At 58.5% G+C, this 20,118-nt stretch overlaps 1 protein-coding gene across 1 annotated transcript in view; it reads left to right on the plus strand.

Moving 5' to 3' along the window:
* Positions 1 to 1,805: 1,805 nt before the first annotated feature.
* Positions 1,806 to 20,118, plus strand: part of WDR1 (WD repeat domain 1) — a 30,200-nt gene continuing 11,887 nt past the window's right edge. The window contains exons 1-5 of the mRNA XM_079771059.1: positions 1,806 to 2,002; positions 2,418 to 2,539; positions 11,599 to 11,689; positions 15,843 to 15,990; positions 17,281 to 17,461. Of these exons, the coding sequence (XP_079627185.1) occupies positions 1,987 to 2,002; positions 2,418 to 2,539; positions 11,599 to 11,689; positions 15,843 to 15,990; positions 17,281 to 17,461 (558 nt within the window). The 5' untranslated portion in view covers positions 1,806 to 1,986. The remainder of the gene's footprint in view (positions 2,003 to 2,417; positions 2,540 to 11,598; positions 11,690 to 15,842; positions 15,991 to 17,280; positions 17,462 to 20,118) is intronic.

A 20,118-nucleotide genomic window follows, 5' to 3' on the forward strand; every position in this document is an offset into this window, starting at 1 on the left:
TTGCACACCTGCATACGGGTTACCAGCTTGCAAGAGCTGGGCGGGGGCGGGGGGTGCCTTAGTTTTACATCCCAGTCGGTCTGTCCATCACATAAATGCTCTAGGGGTGAACTTCAGTTGTCACACCTGCTTTAACCCCAGTCCCATTAAGGCCTGGTCATTAAAACCCCGTTTCTCAGAACAGTCACAGCCCCACTTGTTTTGCATTTCTGCTTTCGAAATCACACCGCTTTGCACAAAGTCAACATTTCTAGGGTCCTTTTAGTTCACAAAACTGCCTTCACACCCATTGCTTTTTGATTGAAGGTTGCATTTGGGGTGCTGGGTCATCCATGGGAGCCATCTACCATGTGCCAGGAATAGTCGTACTCCAGACAGAAGCCAGGGAAGGGAGTATCAGAAGTGTTTGTAAGGGCTGGAAGGTTGCCATTTAAAAATAAGGTAGTCAGGGTAGGTGACGTTCATCAAGAAACTGTTGACACTTAAGCCTAAGTAATTTTGGACAAAATTCCAGGTAGAGAACAAATGTCAGAGGCCCTGGGACGCCAAGGTCACCTTGCAAGAGAAAAGCAGGCAGGGAGGGTACTGCTGAGGGTAGAGGGCTGATGTAGATGAGAATCCCCAAGACCTCTCAAAGGGCCAGGTAGGCCATCTCAAGGACTTTAAGCTTCTCCTTTGAGGTTTGGGAGTTCCTGTAGTTTTTAAACTAAGAGTGAGATTTAAATTTTCAATTACACACCCAGGCTGCAATCTGGAAAACAGACTGAGATTGGGGGGTGAGGGGAGAGAGACAGGAGCACAAGCCAAGCAATCAAATTGGACACGCCTGCAATGAATAACCCAGCAATAGCCGAGGGAGGCCAGGAATGATTAACCTGGATACATTTTGAAACGGAATTTCCCGTCAGATTAGAAAGTCAAGGATTTAAGCCCAAGCTAGAAAACAGTTAAGTAGAGAGAGAGGTACTTTTATATGCTCTCACATTTACCCTGTCCCCCAACTCCGAGAGATATAGGACCCCCTCACCCACCCCAAGGCGAGGCTCCAAGGAACACACCTCAGAGCCCTTGATTTTCCCCTATGGGCCACTGCCTCCATCTTATAAGATGAAATCCCCCTTTTCCTTCCGCTTTCTCGATGAGGAAATAAACCCTGGGCTTCTTAGAACCGACACCCTTCCCCCTCCCAGCCCCCACCTCTTGCTTTTCTTGGCTTCTTCGCTTTCTAAAATAAACTTTTTGAGAAAAGTTCCTTCCACCAGCAGCCCTTTTCGGGGGAGGGCGACTCCCAATGACTCATGCTTTTTTTAGAAAAAGAGAAAGAAAGAAAGCACTATGTTTGCAAACCCCCCAGCGGGCGCCTCACAGCTTCTGCAAACACAAGGCGCCCGCAGGGCCGGAAGCTAACGGCTGGGGAACGCCAGCGACACAAACACGGCCATGAAAAAGACTTCCCGAGCCCCCCCAAAACCACGCGCTGGTGCTTTCGGCGCCCCCAAAGCTCCAGCACAGAACACCCTGCCTTCGCCCCGCAGCTGCAGAGCCCGGCCCGCCCGCTCCCGGGAAAATTCGGACGCAGGACGGAGCCCGCGCCGCTTTTTCAAGGGGCCGCGCGGTGACGTGTTTCCGGGGGCGGGGCGTCAGGGCGGGGCCGGCGCGCGGGTGGTGGTGGTGGGGGGGAGGGCCGTCCGCGCATGCTCGCGGGGCCGCCGCGCCGAGCCGAGCGCTTGACTATATATGGTCAAAGCTGGGGGCGAGCCGCGCGCGGGGCCGCGCTTCCGGGTTCGGCGCGTCCGCTGCGGCAGCGCGCAGGGCAGGGCGCGAGCGGACCTTGGAGCCGCGGCCTCGGACCGCCCCCTCCGCGTCCGGCACGCCCGGCGCCGCCTTTCGCTCCTCTCCCCGGCTCGGCCTCGGCCAGGTCTGATTCACGGCGCGGGCGGTCCCCGAGGGTCTCGGCGAGCGCGGCGCGGTAACAAGTGGGCGAGGATGCCGTACGAGATCAGTAAGTGCCGGGCCGGGGGCCCCCGGGTGGGCGCCCGCGCTGCCTGCCCCCTCGGCCAGCGGCCATCGCGGGGCGTGGGCGGCTCGGCGGGGGTCCACGGGCGCGGGGGAGGGGCGCGGGCGCGGGCCCACGAGCGCCCCGCCGCCCTCGGGGGCGGCCCCGGCCCGGGAACCCCCAAAGTTGGAGGTGCGGGCCGGGCCTGTGGAGCCCCCCTGGCCCCGGACGGGGCTGGCGAGGGGATCGTGGACCAGGAAGTCGCACGGTCCCCGGCGCTCCTTCCAAGTGGCGGCCGGCCCTCCGGGTGGAGGCAACAGGTGACCGGCTGAGACCGGTCCCGAGCCCCCGCTCGCCTCCCCTCTGCCCTCGGCCGGGCGGGGCGCCCCTAACGTGCGCCGCTGCGTTTGTGTCTCTGCAGAGAAGGTGTTCGCCAGCCTCCCCCAGGTGGAGAGGGGCGTCTCCAAAATCATCGGCGGCGACCCCAAGGGCAATAATTTCCTTTACACCAATGGGAAGTGCGTCATTCTAAGGAACATCGATGTGAGTACCCCTGCCCCCTGCCCCCCGCCAGCCGCCCGTCCCGTCCCCACGCAGCGCAGCTCCGGGGTGAATTCCCCTTCCCCTCCCGCCGGTTCCTCTCCGGCCCTGTGGCCTGGGAGGAGGACGCCACGCCCCCTCAGCGCTGGGACCACACCTCAGAAGCCCGGGAAGACGGTTTCAAGTTTATCCAGGCCGGGTTCTCTCTCTTCTTGTGGAAACTGAGGCTCCGATTAGTTCAGTCCATAAGCATGAGGGCTCTGGACTTGGGGGGTCACAGGCCGATCCCTGCTCCTTGACCTGGGGGGGGGGGGCGGTTGCTGACTCAGGCCTCCCTGAGCCCCAGTTTCCTCCTCGGCAAAGTGGAGATGATGAGATGAGGCTCCCCCCACTTCCCCTGGCTGCCCTGCCCACTGAATGAGACGAGGCCTCCCTGCAGCCCCGCATGCCTGGCACACACCCAGCGCTTGGTAAATGGCACTTACGTTTAATCACCATTAACACCCAGGGTCTCCCAGTGTCCCTGAGCTGGGCAACTGCACTCCAGCCTCATCTTCCTCCTGCGGATTTCAGCCCCAGGGCAAAATCAGACACCCCTTAATTCCCATGAGTCACTGGCACAGGCTGGCATCCTGTCCCCAGGCTGAGAATGCTTCCAGAGCCAAATCCCAGGGAAATCCTCGCACATTCCTGCTGCTCCTCTGTGATGATTGAAATGACCAGGATGGCACACTGAAATGCTGCTTCTCCCTGACTCCGCTGGGGAGGGGCGGGGGGGAGACCCAGAATGGGGGAGGGAAGCCAGAGGTGCCAATAGGACCATCGGGGTGGGGGGTTCTCCTGAGCTGGGCTTGGGCCTTTTGCACAGTATGCAGGTGGGTGGTTTTGCCTGGCGATGCTCCCCAGGGTGTCAACTTCAATTCACACACATCGTGGTGAGCGATTACGCTCTGTGGGTTGGGATTGTCACTGGTCAGACGTGCTTACCTTCAGGAACCTCACAACCGGCTGAGGGAATGAGGGGCCCTGGGCCTCGGCTTCCGGGTCAGGTGCTGCTGGCTGCCCCCGCCTCTGGTGAAGCCAGCCGCTGCTGTTGCTCTGCTGCAAGACGGAGCTCCGCTGGCAGTGTCTGCCCAGGGCTGCTGGGCACCTCGAGTGAGGGGGTGGGTGGTTGTGAATGTGCTTTGAAGGTGCTAACAGCTACTCTGCTAGTCACACGGATTCCTAGAAAGCTGATCCTGTCTCGCTCAGACCGAGGGGAAACATTGCCAAGGGCTTAGATCGTGCTGATCCCGAGGTCCCCAGGGTGAGGGCCTCACGTTTGGAGAAAAGTGGAGATGGCCTGAGTGGATACTTGAGGTTTGGCAAACAGACCGTGCACCCCCTGGACTTGCCCCTGACAAGGCAGGCGCATCATGGCCGGTGTATTCAGTCCAGATGCAGGCCTCACATGAGGTGTACCTACTGTGTCTGGTACCATGAACGATTCTTACACTGCAGCAACTCCAACCCCAGCATGGGCCCCTCGCTCTGAAGGGTGTCAGACTCAGTAAGGTGAAGGAGCTGGTTCCGATGGAGAAGCTGGTCACAGCCATGGACAAGCCACAGAGGCGTCCCCTGGCCTGGGAATGCACACTCTTTCTTCTGAGGTCTTCACTTTTACACTACATCCTCTCTTGAGGATGCCTTTGCTTTCACTTCCCATCTCTGGAAGGTTCTGCAGGACCAGGGCAGCACGGGCTGCTGCTGCTGTGGCTGTCCCTGCTCTGGGTGTGGATGGGGCACGTGGCCGTGTTTGATTGGTGGGCCATCGGTTGTGCAGTAAAGTGGTACGGTGGTTATTAGGGCAGAATTACTCCTGTGAAAAAGAAGTCCTCATCCGCCTGCACGGACCAGGAGGGAAGGCGGCGGTTAGAGTACAGGCTCGGAGTAGAGAAGAGATGGGAAAGAAGGCGTGGACCAGACCATGGAAGTCTGATTGGCATCTCACCCGTAACACGCCTGAAACCATGTTAGGGTTTCCCATGTGTCCCTCCTCCAGAAGAGCAATACAGTTCCCCAGCCGTTCAGGCCTCACACCTTGCACTTGACTCCCCCTTCCCTCCCACACCGTATTTAATTCCTCTCGGAACCCTATGGAGGCTATTCAGAGCAACTTCAGAATCTGACAAGTTTTCAGGGCTTCCTCTGCTGCCCCCCTCATCCAGGCCACCATCTTCTCTCCTGGGGTACAGAAACACAGCCCGGCCTGGGCTCCCTGCCGGCGCCTGGCTCCTCCGGGCTGCTCTCAGCACCGCACTGGACTGGCTGCCTGAGAGCCAGCGCTCCTGCGCTCTCCCGCCCTGTGGCTGAGAGGCGTGGGAAGAGGCTGGATGGTGAGGCCCTCACACTGCCCCAAAGGCCCTAAGCCTGTCCTCAGTGCTCAGTCTCGCCGGGAGAACCAACTCGGGAACTTCAAGTTCAGACTGACAAGGAAGAAGCAGAGGCGCTGTGGGCCACTCAGCATAGGAGGCTCCGAGCACCTACGGGCTCCGGAAGACACCTGGAGGATCCGTGGTGCCAGTCAGGAGGATTGTGGGTGGTGAGAGGGTCCCGCAGTTTCGGGGCCTGGAGAGACAGTTTGGCTGGAGCACTGGGTGTGAGGAGAACATGCAGGACAGGTGTGCAGGGCTTTGGTGGTAGATGTCAGGCAGCCCTCCAGAGCCCGGCTGTGGTCCAGAGGGTACAGAAGGTTCTGCAGTAGACGGATTATCCTGTGTCTGAGATTTGAGGCAGGGTGACCAATGAGGAGGCTGCTCACAGATTAATGCATCCCTCAGCAAGTGCTCGTCAGCTGGCACAGTCAGCCCTTGCTTCCTGATGGTTCCCACACACGTTCAGCCCCTGGCTTGCTGAGCCCTGCCCGTGGCCACGGCGCCCAAGATTGAAATCGGTGGTTCTCGGGCAGTTTTGCCCCCACCCCCCTGGTGGATATTTGGCAGGGTCTGAGGCATTTTTGTGCTACTGGTATCTAGTGGGGTAGAGTCAAGGGATGTTGCCAAACATCCTACAACAAAGACTACTCTTGGCCCAAAGTGTCAGCAGTGGCCATTGAAGAACCCTGATAGAGAACATTCTAATGCATTAGGTTAAGCACTTGGAAAGAACAGTGTCCATACCGATTTGGGAACAAGAGGGAAGAACCATCTGTGTCCCAGCAGCAATGAAGTCTTCCGGAACAAGGGCATATTTGAGTTGGGTTTTGGAGGATGAGTAAGAGTTCTCCAGGAAGATTGAGACAGCAGAGATGGGGAGAATCTGGATAGGACTACATTTACACCGAGGTTGGAAGAAGCTTGACTGCGTCCTCTTGGCACCATTGTGGGCTCCTGCAGGGTGGTTTCGAACGTTGCTTACTCTGCTGATGGAGGTGTGGAGAGATGCATCAAAGCCCTTTGAGATAAAAAGAAAGGTTGCAGCCACGCGCTTGAGGCCAGTGGAGAGCTGTCGTATTTCTGGCTGTGTTGTGGAAGTTGACTCTGCCTGGGAATGGTTGGAGATGCTCACTCAAATCCCCATCCAGTCCCAGCCCTTGGAAAATGCCCTTCCCCGCCACCCAGCTGCCCCCACGCCCTTCCCCATGCAGGGCCTTCTTACAGATGGCGTGCGTGAAGTGCAAAGGGCCCTTTTTACTCGCAAGGTCTCAGTGGTGGAGTCTCCCGGCTTCATGGTGGGGCAGCCCTTAGGAAGAGCTGGATTTCACGCTTTGGTTACTGGCTTGTGGCGGCTTCTTCTGCTTTCCAGAGCCTCACCCAGAAAAGGGCCGTCCCTCTACCATAGCCTGGATGTGAGTGTCACGCATTCTGGCCCGTTCTCCGGGAGCTCTGGCTGATTCCAGTCCAGCACAGCCCCGTGCACCACCTCTGGCATCGAGCTGGATTTTGATGGGCACATTTTGTGCCCGGCAGTGGCCAAGCAGTGCCTTCTTAGAACAGTTTCCATATCAGTAAGAATCATCTATAATAAAAAAAAGCATAATATGCTAATTAGACCGACAGCCGAACAACCTTCTGGATGACCTTCCAGATGAAACCGGGGCTGCAACCCCTTGCACGTATTTTGTGCATCGGGCCTCTAGTGTTATAGCATTAGTGAGATTTAAAACCCTTTGCACTCGCTTGCTTTTCTCGATTCCTTTATTCTACTGCTAACCGTGTCGAGTTACACTCGACATCCGAGTGCAAAGGGTTAACTGAGCTAAATCACAAGCATCTCTGGAAGGTTGCCTGGGCTGTGATGGTGCATGGTCTGCCTTCGTCTTCACAACCCCCGATTGGGTGACTGCTGTCTTCTTAGAGACAGGCACTGAGGCCCAGGAGGTGTTGGGATTTGAACCAGAGCAGCCGCTCCTAGTTTTCCGCCCAGACTCACAAGGCCCAGGGCAGGCAGAGGGATGGGAAGACAGGTGGGGAGATAACTGTCTTGTGTCCAGTGGGTCATGCCCAGGGTCATGCCTAAGGCTTGGTTTGCTTCATTGGGAGGGGACTGAGCTGGGAGGCAGGAAGGAGAAGGCTTTCAGGGGTGGGAGGGCAGTGCTCACCAGGTCCCCAGTGCCAGCCCAGACTTGATCTGGGGAGGGAAGGAATCCATTCTTGTTGTCCTTTGAGGTCACGTGGTAGGAGGGGCTTAGCCTCTGGGTTCAGGCCTGCGGGTCTAGAAGCACAGGTTTGTGTGTAGCTGCTTTGGAGCTGGGTATTGGGCGGTAATTTGAACTTGGCCTTAGTCACCCGTGGACAGAGAGAGGGCCCTGCGGATTGTTAACTCGCAGGTCCAGCTACCCGAAACTGCTCTCAGGAGCTGGAGTGTTTAGAAAGCCAGGACTCTGGGAACTCAGCCCTCCTGGACTCATGCTCACCTTGCCTGGCCAGAGTGGAGGGCGCCCAGGCTTTCTCTAGCTGCTCCAGGGAACCTTCCGCAGCTGCAGGAGCTCAGACACCCTTCGTGAGCTGTGTCGTGTCAGACCGCTTCTGCAGCGGGTGGTCCATCGGCCTTTCCCACCTCACAGCCCATCTGGTTCACCGGCCACGAGCTGAGGGAAAGGCTGCCATGCCCTGTGACCCGGCTGTCACTCAGCCGTTCCTGTAAAATGCTCTGGTGCCTCTGTCCCCTAGCTCAGCACCAGACAGAAATGTGAAAGGGGTGCAGGGGTGGCTCAGGACGCGGCGTAGCCACTCTCCTGGGCAGGGCAGAGTTTGCGTGGGGTGCTGCTCCTGGGAAGGCCCCTGCACAGGTTCAAGGCAGGGACAGGCTCTGAGGCGAGAGCCTGAACCTGCCCTCCAACCGCATGGTGGGAGCACCCTCACCTTGTTCGTGAGATGGGGTGGACCAGGGGCGGCCCGTGGTCCTGCGTCTCGGCACAGTAGTGACTGCTCTGGCAGCCTTCAGCATCGAGGCTCCAGCCCAGGGATTTAGGGAAGTGGCTGAGCGTCAGGCAGGCCTGAGCTGGGCCCTGAGTTCAGCAGGGGGAAACCTGTGGGATGTGGGGCGGGGTGTGGGGCCAGGACGGCTCCTGTTCCAGCCCTGAGGTGGGCCCTGGGCAGGAAGGGACCTCGGGGGGTCTGAGAAGAGTGGGCTCAGGTCCTGCAGCCCCTGAAGGAGGGATTCTAAGGAGGGAATGAGGTGATCAGAGTTGGGACCCAGAGACCACGGTGGATTGACGGAAGGAAAGATGGGTTTAAAATATATTTTCATGGTTCCAGGGGGAATGGGAAGAAATAGACAGAATCTGGGTCGGGTACAAAGAGGAGGTGGGCTTGGGAGCTGTTAGAAGACTGGGCAGGGCTGCGGAGTGAGGGGCAGGGCTGGGGTAGCAGGCAAGGCAACGGCTTCTAGTGGCTCCGTCAGCCTCTGCCCACATCCACGTGGCACCCGCAGAGCCTCTAGTGCCAGGGCTTCTGACTGCGAGAGCACAGGAAGGAAGTCCCAGGGGAGTGTGCCCAGCCTCCGCACCCCTTGGTGGACACTAGAGCCCTGATCTGGAGGTCTCCTGAGGATGGGAGAGGGAGCCTGGCCCCAGCGGAGGGCTCCAGATGCTCCCAGACTGGGCTTCCCTCCCCCCGACTCATTTTCTGTGGTTCAGAGCTCATCCTCAAATCACTACTCATCCCAAATCCTGCTTTTGTTCCTCCAGACAGCAGGAGATGAGGGGGAGGGGGAGGGAGGCTGCCCCTGGAAGGCTTGAGTGGGCACTGCTGATGTGGAATGAGCCTGCCCTGCGGCAGGACACGTTGGGGACAGGGGGGTGTCATTTCTGCCTCCGGTGGCCAGCTTCCCTGTGGCAGAGCAGTGGCCGCTGACTCAGGCAGCCATATTCAGCCTGGTGACTCCTGTGTCCCACTCCCCACCCCCACTGGCCGGTGTTACTTGGAAGAGGGATGTCTCGTCCAGCCCAGGATTCCGGTGCGGAGCCTGCCCGGGACAACCTTGGGAGTTTCACACGCCCTGTGCTCGCAGATGCCCTGCCCATTTAGGGGAAGGAATTCTTAGGACAGAGCCTCCTCCCAGGGGCGTCCCTCCCTCCCCAGAGGCCTCTGCGGAGCCCACCCTTTTTAAAGGCAGAGCGGGTGGTGGCCAGGTCTCCGGGCTGTGGGTGCCAGCGTGGGTGGGTAGGTGCCCACTGTGTGGGTGTAAGACCTGGTCATCCTAGCAGCTGACCTGAAGGAGGCCCTCGGTGGTGGTGGTGGTGGTGGTGGCTGTGCACACAGCGTGGCGGCTTCTTTGTGAGGGAGCCTGTCGGTGTCGGGGCGTGAGTGAGGGCTGCTCTGGCAGGAAATAGGCAGACATCTAATGGATACCAGGCATGTTAGTTTTGTTGAGGGGTGATTTAGATGCGAGAGACATCCCTCCATTTTAAGTATGTACAACTTGAGTTCCGTCAACTATACATAGTTAGTGATCGCCCCCAGAATCCATAATCATAACATGGAACATTCCAGTCATTCTACAAAGCCCCTTCTGCCCCGTGCAGTCAGTCGGCTCCCTCCGCCCCCAGCCCCTAGCAGGGACCGGCCTGCTTCCTGTCGCTTTAGGTTTCCTTTTCTAGGATTTCCCAGAAAGCAGTCCTGGTTGTGTTTGGGGTGCATCCTCGCAGTTGGGAGAGGTGGTAGCTGTTCCTCTTGATGGCCAATCAGTTTGTTTCTCCGGGAGACCTTTGAGGGCTTTCTAGTTTCCACCTCTGACTTCATGCACAGGACTTTTTGTGGACGTGTGCGTCTCTTTCTCTTGGAAGTGGATTGCTGGGTTTTTGTGGGTGAGTCTATGTTTAGCTATAAGTAACCAGCCAGGCTATTTTAAATTCCCACCAGCAATAATTCCAGTGCGCCCCTCCCCCGCCCCCTCATGCTTGCTAACATCTTTTAACTTCATTGGTTCTAGTGGGTACATAGTAGTATCTCATTGTGGTTTTGATTTGCATTTCCTAACGGACTAGTATGATGCTGAGCGCCTTTTTATTTGCTTTTCTGCCATTCATGATATCCTTATTGGATACCTGCTATCTTCTAATTTCATTAGCAAATGTTTATTCCAAGGCTAATTAACTTATGAGCCACATATATCAAGTGCCTACTTCATCACATAATAATAAGTATTAAGTCTTAGGGGCAGACATGGGATCTGAGGGAGGGCTGCTCAGAGTTCCTTTCCTTCAGAAAGCATTGATTGAGTGCCAGCTGTTTGCTGACTGCTGTGATGGCTAAAGAGATAAATGCACGTGGACGTGAGGGACCGTTGTGCATGTCATAGCTGCCTCTGGACATATGGAATGCTTGGGAAGCACAGAAGAGAGGGCAGGGCATCACAGGAGGCTTCATGGAGGAGGCGGCTCTTCAATTAGGTCTGATGCATAAGTAGTGTTAGCAGCCAGGGAGAAATGTTGCTGGTCGAGGGAACAGCATTTACAGAGACTTGGGGCTGCCAAGATTGGTGGAAGGTGGCCAGTGGTTGATGGGGCTAGAATTTAGGGTGTTCTTCTCTGGCCTCTGGTTGGGTGGGGTGGGGTGTGTAGGGATCCTGTGGCCAGGAGGCTGAGCAGAATGCAGGCCTCTGATCTTGCAAAGAGATGAGGGAAGGGAGATTACCAGGTGGTCGGAGCAGGTGGGGGGACAGTTGTGGGGGGGCCAAGTTAGTAGCACCTGCAGCAGCTGCTTCAGGGTATGTGTCCATACCCTGGTCTGTGGGAAGCTGCCTCTTTTCAAAGAGCATGTGGTTCATAGAAAGCTGACCGCGGGTGTCAGGGACTCAGTGACCGAGTCTTTATTCCTCCTGAAAGCAAACACAGCTGTGGGGACAAATTGGGAGCATCTCAGCGTGGTCCAGGTTTGCTGAGGCCTGGGTGTGTGTGTGTGTGTGTGTGTGTGTGTGTGTGTGTGTGTGTGTGTTGGGGTTGAGGGGGATCTACTTTCCGTAAATCATATGTTAAGACCTCACTGTTGAGTAGTCCAGCTGCTCCTAGTCCCAGGTGCTGGCCATCTTGCTGCAGAGCCCAGCCAGCCTTCACTCCGTGCTACACAAAGGGGTGGGGATCCGCGTTTCCCACCCGAGGGCTTTGACAGGAGAGCCTCCAGCCATGTGCCCTGCTCTGTTCTCCTTCCTCAAAGCCAGAGGCCCTGTTTGGGTCCTGCCCTGCGTGGCAGCTGGGGCAGGGCTGGCTCTGAGCAGGCGGGACCAGCTTGACTTGAAGAATGCAGCTGCAGCCTGCATAAATAGGGGACAATTAGGATCCGATTTTTTAAAAATGAAACTTCTGTTTCATGTGCATATTTCACAGATGCATAGGAGCGAACATTACCTTGACTTCTATAACCATAGACAAAAGAGAAAGAGGTAAAATGACCTAGAATTCTGTCACCCAGCGAGAGGCAGGCAGTGGGTGTGTACACTTCTGGGATTTTCTTTGTGGTGCTTTTGACTTACTAGTAAGTTTTGTGGGTGTGTCATTTCCCCCACATCCATCCATTGGGAGAGCGGAAAGTAGTTTGACTGCTTCTACCTGCCTCGTGTTCACTCGGGTCTCCTCCCTGCAGAACCCAGCCCTTGCTGACATCTACACCGAGCATGCCCATCAGGTGGTGGTGGCCAAGTACGCGCCCAGCGGATTCTACATCGCCTCTGGAGGTACCTGTGTGCGTGTGGCTGGTGGTGGCCCTGGGGCCAGGCTGGGCTCCTGCCTTGGGAGGGTGGTGGGGAGGGTGTGGAGGAATGTGGGGTGGTAGGGGGGACCCATGTGATCAGTTTCTGAGGGCTGACAAGAAAAGTAGAAGCCACTGAAGAGCCCACTCCGCTGCTTTCTAGCTTGCAGCCTGCCTGCTGGTTCCAGCCTCGGAGGTCAGCAGCAGTGCTTTTGTGAGGCTGGCCAGGGCCTTTGCGGTGGCTGCGTCGTGATCACTGGAGCCTGCGTGTGTGTGTGCGTGTGTGTGTGTGTGTGTGAGTGTGTGTGTGTGTGTGTGTGTTTCTGAACTTAGCTTTGTCTGTGTTCCCTTTCCTGCTGCTCCTTTCCTGGGACCGAGCGCAATGCCGGCCTCCGCCTCCGCCAAAGCTCCTCTCATTCTCTCACCCTTTGCTCTCCAGCTGGGCACCGGCTCAGGGAGCAGCTGGGCACGCAGATCCGTACCTTCTCGGGTGCTGTCTTTATTCACCTAATCCTTTGAGGTAGACCTCTTACCATTTGCAGATGAGAAAGGGAGGCACAGAAATTACAGTGAGTTACCCTGACCCCACACATCATTCATTCACACACTCAGCAGCTATTTACTCTCTGCCTGGCCCGTGCCTGGCCTGTCTCAGGCCCCAGGGAGAGCCAGGTGAAGGAGCTGATGTGGGCCGCCTCCCGTCCCCAGAGAGGGACAGGCAGAACCAAAGTGCTGAAGGAACTGATGGGCGAGTAGGGAAGGGCCAGGATTCAAACACGCTGGTGGCTGTTTTGTCTACACTGCCCTTGCTCTGGGCATGGCAGGCCAGGCATGGCCCTGTCCCTGACGGGACCACCCTCCCTGGCTGCGCAGCCTTCCTGGGCCTTAGTGTTCTCTTCTTTGAACGGGGCTGCAAGAACCCACCAGGCCGGTTGGGAAGGGTCCAGTGTGCAATGTATGTAAAATGCTAGGACAGCTCTTGCGTAGTGGGCACCTGACAGCAGTCTGTCACCGAAACCGGTGCGCACCAGTGCCGGCCGGCCGGGGTTGTATGTGGAGGGCTTGGTCAGGAGTCTGGCATGTACTGGGCTCTGAATGATTTCTGTGTTTTGACCTACTCTAACTCCATCTGTAAAACTTGCTCTAATTTCTATCCTGTGATTTATTTTAGCCCTGGGAGGTTTTTTATTCTGGCCTAGCTTGCCAGCAACGTGTCTCTTCGTTAAAATCCCAAGATTTGGCCCTGGTACCTTTAAAAGCGTGTCTTCTCAGGAGAGAGATGTGGTTGGAGGGCCCCCACTGCCTGCTTGGCACAGCGTTCCTCCCTGGTGCCTGGAGCCTGGAGCCTGGCTGCTGAATCACTGGCGAGGCCAGGCCTGCCCTGCCCCGCCCCGTGTCCCCAGGCGTGGTGCTCAGACAGTAATCAGTGGCCTCAGATGCTAATGCCGAGTCAGCGAGGACAGTCGACACAAGAGAAGGGTCAGCTGGACACTTTCTTACAAACGCCCTCATTGAATGGAGGACCCAGGGGCTGCCCGCGGGTGCAGGTGCTCTTGGGCGGAGATCACATTTACTCTGCAGCGCGCTGGTCCTCTGCCCAGCTTGGAGACAGGACTCGCTTCCTGCAGAGAGGAAAGGAGCGTCCTGGGCTGAATTAAACCGGGTGGGGGTGGGGGTGCAGTGTGGAGGAGGAGGAAGCTGGGGGAGCGCTGTGCTCTGGCTAACTAACGTTCCTGGTACCTGCTGTGCCTGTGTGGGGCGGGGGGCCAGGGCCTGGGGAAACCTGCCGCTCACTCCCAGACGGGGTGCCAGCCCTCTGCTGGATCCTAGGTTCCTGTAAGTCTGGCTGGTCCCCATTTGCTGAATGTTTGAACCCTCCAGGAGGCCTGTTGTGTGAGGAAGCCCACTCCAGGGCCCAGGGTCCCAGGCATGGGCAAGGCGGTCCATGTCTGCCTTCAGGGAGCACAGTGCCACGCGGTGCTCCTCAGTGTGGCGCCGTCTTCAGGGCAGCTCCAGTGCCCTCCTGGAGGTGGCGGTCTGTGCCCGTGCTCAGTCCCCGGGCACCCAGGCAGTGATTCCCAGGTGACCTAGGCTGCATGGGGCAGGCTTTCGGGAGTGGGGCCCCGAGCCCAGAGAAGGATGTGAGCGTTGCTCGGGAGGGACGTGGAGACCAGGCTGCAGAGCCATGGTGAGCAGAGGATTCGGGGGCAGCCCATACATGGTGGCCGTGTATTTGTTGTCTCTCCCCCTTGAGACCCCAGGCAGGTGCTTGTCCACTGTGCTCCCTGGCTAATGTTCCTGATACCTGCTGTGCACGTAGTATGAGGCTTGGCACCCATGGCACTCTGTCATCCTCTGGTGACCGCACCAGGGCTGCCCTCGTCAGACGGGGCCCGGGTGCCTGGTCTCCAGCCCGATGTGTTTTTCTGGCTGCAGTTGCTTCTGAAAAGAACTTTATGAGCAAGCAGGGCTGATGGAGGAGGCTGCTGGTCTGGCCGGGGAGGCGGTGGGGAGAGGACTGCATGCTTGGAGTGGAGCCTGGGCTGTGGAGCACAGGCCGGCCATGTGCGGAGCCCAGGGAGGTGGGGGAGCAGGATGCAGCCTGTGCGCAGGTGGGTGCCGGGGTCTGTGCTGTGGCTGTGTTCTCCGTGGCTCAGCACAGGCGCTGGACGGCCTGCTGTGTGCCCAGGGTGCATGCGAACCCCTCCCTGACACTGTCGGCCAGTTTGTTCAGCAAAGGGACCTAAAGAGTCCAGGTCCTTTGGAACTCCCCTCAGGTGACATGCCAGGTCATCTTTCTAGATTTGGGCCCAGAGCAGACCAGGGCCCATGGGAGCCCCTCAGTGAGTGATGTGCCTGAGGCGGCAGTGTGTCTCCTCTCTGTCCCACAGCTGGACCAGATGCCAGATGTTTGCTCTCAAGTGTGGGGCTGCTGTGGAGCCTTAGCCAACTCACTGACTGGTTGTGACTATCCCCTAACAGGAGTCTGGTGTCCCGAGGGCTGGTTTGATGAGACTTTACTCCTGTCCACTCGTTCCTCTTCGGGACAGCCCTCCCCTGGCACGTCCCCCCGTGGTGGCAAGGTTATGGGTGCCTGAGGGCCGCAGAGTCGCACAGGGCAGGGCTGCATGTGGAGTGTGGGGCTCTCTCCCCAGGGCCCCACCTGGACAGGACAAAAGCTGTCTCCCGGAACCGCTGTCCAGTTAGTTAGGTGCTGAAATGTGTCCTGGGAGCACAGCGCCTGCTCACCTGCTGGGAGGGCTTCCCAGACCCCTCCGGGCTGAGGAGTTAAGCCTCCAGAATTCGCATCAAGTCCTCCATTTTTCCTGTGAATGTGGGAATTGTGCTCATGCGGGAGGGGCGTGAGGGGGTTGGTGCTTGGAATGTGGTGGTTGGCTCGTGGCAGGGAGGGAGGGACTGCTACTCTATCACTGATCTGAGGCAGAAGCTCCGAGGCCTGGCACCCCGTTCTGTCTGTAGTACCCCTCTTTCCCGCACCTCCCTGTGCGTCTCCCATAAGGCTTACTCACACTGCAGCAGAGTCGTGGGGTTGGGCTGTGCTGTGATGAGTGAGGCTGCTGACTGCCTGAGGTGCAGTGGGGCTTCGAGGGAGTGGGGTCGACAGATCCCCATGGGGGCCACCACGCACGCCTGGCATGCACCGGGCTGCCCAGCTGCGCACTTTGATTCTGTTAGTAATGCCGCGGCCATGTAGGAGAGAGGCAGATGTCACTGGTATACTCACCTTGTGCACTGGAAGAACTTCCAGTCCCCGTGTTGAGGAAGTTAGTTACCGAGGCTCGTGTGCCATTTAGGTCCCCTACAAGGAAAGAGATGGTCATAAAGCGAGACTGCGTCTGGTGCCTGGGGTTTGCCACCTGTGTCCCTGGGCTTCCAATTGCCTGTGCACATCTTGGAATCTGGTGATCACGGAATCTGGTGAGGGGCACACACCCAGTAGCGGGCCTCGTGGAGGCAGCAGGTGCTGGTCAGCGAGTGGCTGGGGATTGGTGACCTACACCACACCCCTCCTCCCAGGCGGCCTTGGCCAACTGCCGGAGGCCCGTGCCCCAGGCTGCACAGCTCTGCAGCCCTGGACCCGTGGTGACCGGGGCTCCCGCCACCCGCTATGTCCGCAGATGTGTCTGGGAAGCTGCGGATCTGGGACACCACGCAGAAGGAGCACCTTCTGAAGTACGAGTACCAGCCTTTCGCTGGGAAGATCAAGGACATTGCGTGGACAGAAGACAGTAAGAGGATCGCCGTGGTCGGGGAAGGCAGGGAGAAGTGAGTCTGGCCTTGGCCCTCCCCTCCATGTCCCCTGATCTTCTTTCTGGGTGTCCCTGGTGGGAGGGGTGCAGTGACTTCAGTGTGCCAGCTGGGACGAGTGTGTGTTCGGTCCCCATAGGTGCCAGGCTCAGCCTCCTCACAGAGGTGTGAGCGGCCCGGGCCACGGGCTCCTTCAGGGTGGGCTTCAGTGACATGTAACTGGGGGCGCTCCTCGGGGTTGTCTCAGGGCCCGGCACCTCTGCCTGCCTCTGGAGTCCTGGAACTCCGCCATCATCATGCCACCTGCCAGCAGCAGGAAGCAGCAAAGGGAGGAAGTGAACGAGCTGCAGCTCTTACCGAGCAGGAGTGGGTCCCTCCCTCCCAGCAGCTGCAAGGGAGACTGACATTTCCCCAGCTGGGCACATCACCCCAGGGCCCCTCACTAAGGAAGACGGGGTGAGTGGACCCTGAGTAGGTGGCCCTCAGTGGCTGCTGCACTCCAGGTCTAGTGACCAGAGAGGAACCCTGGTTTTCTTATTCCCAGTGCAGTCAGGGTTTCCTCTAGGGTACCATGGCTGCCCTCCAGGACTTGAACTTGGCAGGCATATGCCTGTCTCCCTTATTGGGAACCTCTTTTTAATGCGTATTGTGGTAGGTATCAGTTCTTCCGTAGAGTTTCAGGTAATTCTTTTTTTTTTTTATGTATTTATTGATTTGAGGGAGAGGAGAGAGCGGTAGAAATATCAATGAGAGAGAATCATCGATCAGCTGCTTCCTGCACGCCCGTATGCAATTCGGGCATGTGCCCGACCAGGAATTGAACTGGCAACCTCTTGGTGCGTGGGTCGATGCTCGACCACTGAGCCACACCAGCTGGGCATTCTTGTTGGTCTTAACAATTCTTTTTCATTAGATTGCAAATAGTAACCAAAACAATACATTTTCACAGAATGCCAGCCGAAAGCGAGGCATCGTCTCCTCTCAGAGGGGATGGCAGGTGTATTTCGTGTCCTGCCCAGTAAGGAAACTAACCATAAAACCGGTCCCCTGGCGGATGCTTTCTTAGGGAGGCTTGCTGGCCCTGGGCCACACAAACACGGACCTCCAGCCCCTTCCGCAGACATGTGGTCTCGATGCTTTTGACAGATACTGCGTTGAGCCAAAACCGCAGTATCATCAGTGTGTGATTTGGATGAGAGTGTGAAGTACGGTCATGAGCCGGGGCTGAATTGGACACTCAGCTGCCCGTGTCTCATCCAGCTTCTCGGGACTGATTCTTTGTCCTGTGACTCCTCTCGTTGGATAAAGGTTTGGAGCCGTCTTCCTGTGGGACAGCGGCTCTTCTGTGGGCGAGATCACGGGACACAACAAAGTCATCAACAGCGTGGACATCAAGCAGAGCAGGCCATACCGGCTGGTGACGGGCAGTGACGATAACTGTGCCGCCTTCTTCGAGGGGCCACCATTCAAGTTCAAGTTTACCATTGGCGTAAGTGGGCTTCTCTCTGGAGGGGGGCTTTGAAGCCCGTGGAGCCTAAACCTGTTAGATGCGGATGGCAGAGGTCACGGGCGCACACCATTGGTGTGTAGACGGAAAGCAGGGTTTGTGAGGGGACGCCACACGGTCCCCAGTCCTCCTAATCCTGCACTAGGACGGTGTGGATGTTCCAGTTCCAGCAGGAGGGGCCCTGCACAGGGCCGGGCTTCGTCTGGGATGCAGTGTGCATTCTGGGGTGGGAGTCCCGAGCACCTACGAGCCATGTGACTAGACCAGCATCCTGGTCTGCAGTTGCTGTGTTAGCAAGGGAGCCCAGGGCTGGTGTCAGCCTGCTCTCTGGTTGTGCCATCTTGAGACCAGCTGAGCCACCAAGGTGACAGGAGGTGGGCCTCCAGAGACACGCAGGTTTGTCTCCAGCGCCTTCCCGGGAAAGGTGAGGGGCAGGGACACGCCTGTAAAGGGGCACAGGAGAGGAATTAGATGCTGTAAATGCCCTGGTGAAATGTCCCAGGTTGTGGGGTCTCAGTCCCAGCTTTCCACGTGCTCCTGGCTGACACAAAGGCTTGACCTTGGCTGACAGCAGGTGCCTGGCTGGACAGCGAGTGGCCCAAGGAAGATTAGAACAAGCCTTTGTCCCTTTGGTGCCAGGAGAGGCAGGTGGAGGGCGGTCTCCTTTGTTCTCGGTGCAGCTGAGGCAGGTGAAGGGCGCGGGGCTGCCTCTCCAGGTGCCCTACAGGGGGGACCTGGCAGAGTGAGGGGAAGCCAGGTGTGGGAGGGGCAGCGGCTGAGGGAGGGCCAGGCGGCATTCCCAGGTCAGGGAGGAGCCGCGTCTCGGAGCCCCGAAGGGAGGAGGTGATGGTGGGCACAGGTGTCGGAGCCTGTTTGTCCCCAGGCGCTCCGGACCAGGGCACAAGGCAGGTGGGACCAGGGAGGGCTCCCAGCGGGGACACCTGAGCTGGGGCTAGTCCACCTGTGCACACTGGAATCAGGCTGTGGAGCCCGGGGTCTGTCCTGTCAATGACATGGACTTGGGTGCATGACTTCATCATCACCTAATTTGCTTTACGCCTCCGCTTTCTCCGTGGTGAGAGGGCGGAGATGGGGGCCGGAGGCAATGACAAGGGAGGATTTGGGGAGCTTCAGTAAGTGCTGCTGTGACTAAAGGTCAGCAGGCGGGGACCAGCCACCCAGTACCTTCCCCATCGGGACCGCGGAGGCTGAGCCAGCCCACAGGCCCATGCTGTGACCCAGCGGGCTGATGGGGTGGGACAGGGCCACAAGCCCCAGTGCGGTAGGTGGCGGCCAGGTTGGGCAGCTGTGAGATGCTCAAGTTTGGAACCCGCCCCAGATGCTGCCCAGCCCGTTCCTCCTCTGTCCCGGCCCCTCCCGTGGGAAGGGCTATTTTTAGCCCCCCTCTTTGGTTAATGGGCTGTGGGGCTCCCTCCCTCTTTAGGTTAATGGGCTATTTCAGGAGCAGACAGCAGTCTCCTGCTCTTCTGGACTCTTGGCTCCAATCGCAGGGAAAGCTGAGAGGAGACTTTAAAGCCACCCAGCACCGGGGCTTGGAGTGGGAGTGGCACTGGTCTGTGGCCCGCCCCCCCCCCCCCCCCCCCCGGGAGCCCGCATCGTTCCCGGGCCTGCAGGGGCACATAGGCACCTTCCCTGGACCGTGTCCCGCCGCGTCGGGGCCCGCTGAGTGCTGTGACTGAGGAGACGGGACCGGTGCTGGGGGACAGCCTTTCGAAGGAGAGGCGGTGGCACCCTAATGGGACCACCAAGGGCGTGTGGAATCAGGAGGGGAGGACAAGGGCCTAGTCGCCCGGTACTGCCTTTCAGGAGGGCGTCCTGACTTCAGTGAGCCAGGTTGTATGGGGGGCGCTTCGTTCTCGGGGAACCAGTGAAAGTGCAGTTTGTGACAACCCATAGGTGGCTCAGTGCCTCTAGTCCACAGCCTGTTCCTGCGCCCAGGGCAGAGGGGCAGTGCCCACGGTGGCACCCCGAGGCCCCGAGGCCCGCTCCGCTGTGGCCAGCTCCCCGTTCTTAGTGAGGGAGCCCTGTCCCCTCTTCCCCGCCTGCCAAGCCTCTTAGTCACAAGGTCCCGAGCCCCCCTGACCCAGCCCCCCTGCCTTGTCCACTCTGTGGAGGAAACCTGGAGCAGCAGGGACGAGAGAACTGGCCGTCTGGCCAGATGTCCAGGGTTTGAGCCGTGGTTTGTTTTCAGAGCTTTCCTTTCACCTCGGGGCTGCCCTGAGGACTGGGGGTTACGAGGAGGCGGTGTCTCAGACCCTCCTGCCCCTGGCTTCGCGCATCGCTGGTCCCGAGGCAGGGCGGGTGGACCCTGCTGTGTGGCTGGCTTCCTTCCAGCCTGGAGTGGACAGCAGAGTAGTTGCAGGTGGCCTGAGTAGTTAAGAATCTGACCTCAGGTGGCTCCCCGCCAGGGGCCCCTGCCTGCCAGCCTCCTGCTCGGGGCCCGGAGCTGGCTCAGCCAAGAGCTCTGGAGGGGAAACTGGAGACCGGCTCCGCACAGCCTGGCCTCGGGTCTGGTGTCTCCTGTAACAGGTGCCTGGAGGCCCCGAGGCCCTCGCAGTGGTAGGATGGTGGGTGTGGCAGTGAAGGCAGGGCAGTCAAGGCCTGAGAGCCCGGGTTGG

This window comes from Cnephaeus nilssonii (assembly GCF_951640355.1).
Source record: "Cnephaeus nilssonii genome assembly, chromosome: 1".
Classification (NCBI taxonomy): domain Eukaryota; kingdom Metazoa; phylum Chordata; class Mammalia; order Chiroptera; family Vespertilionidae; genus Cnephaeus; species Cnephaeus nilssonii.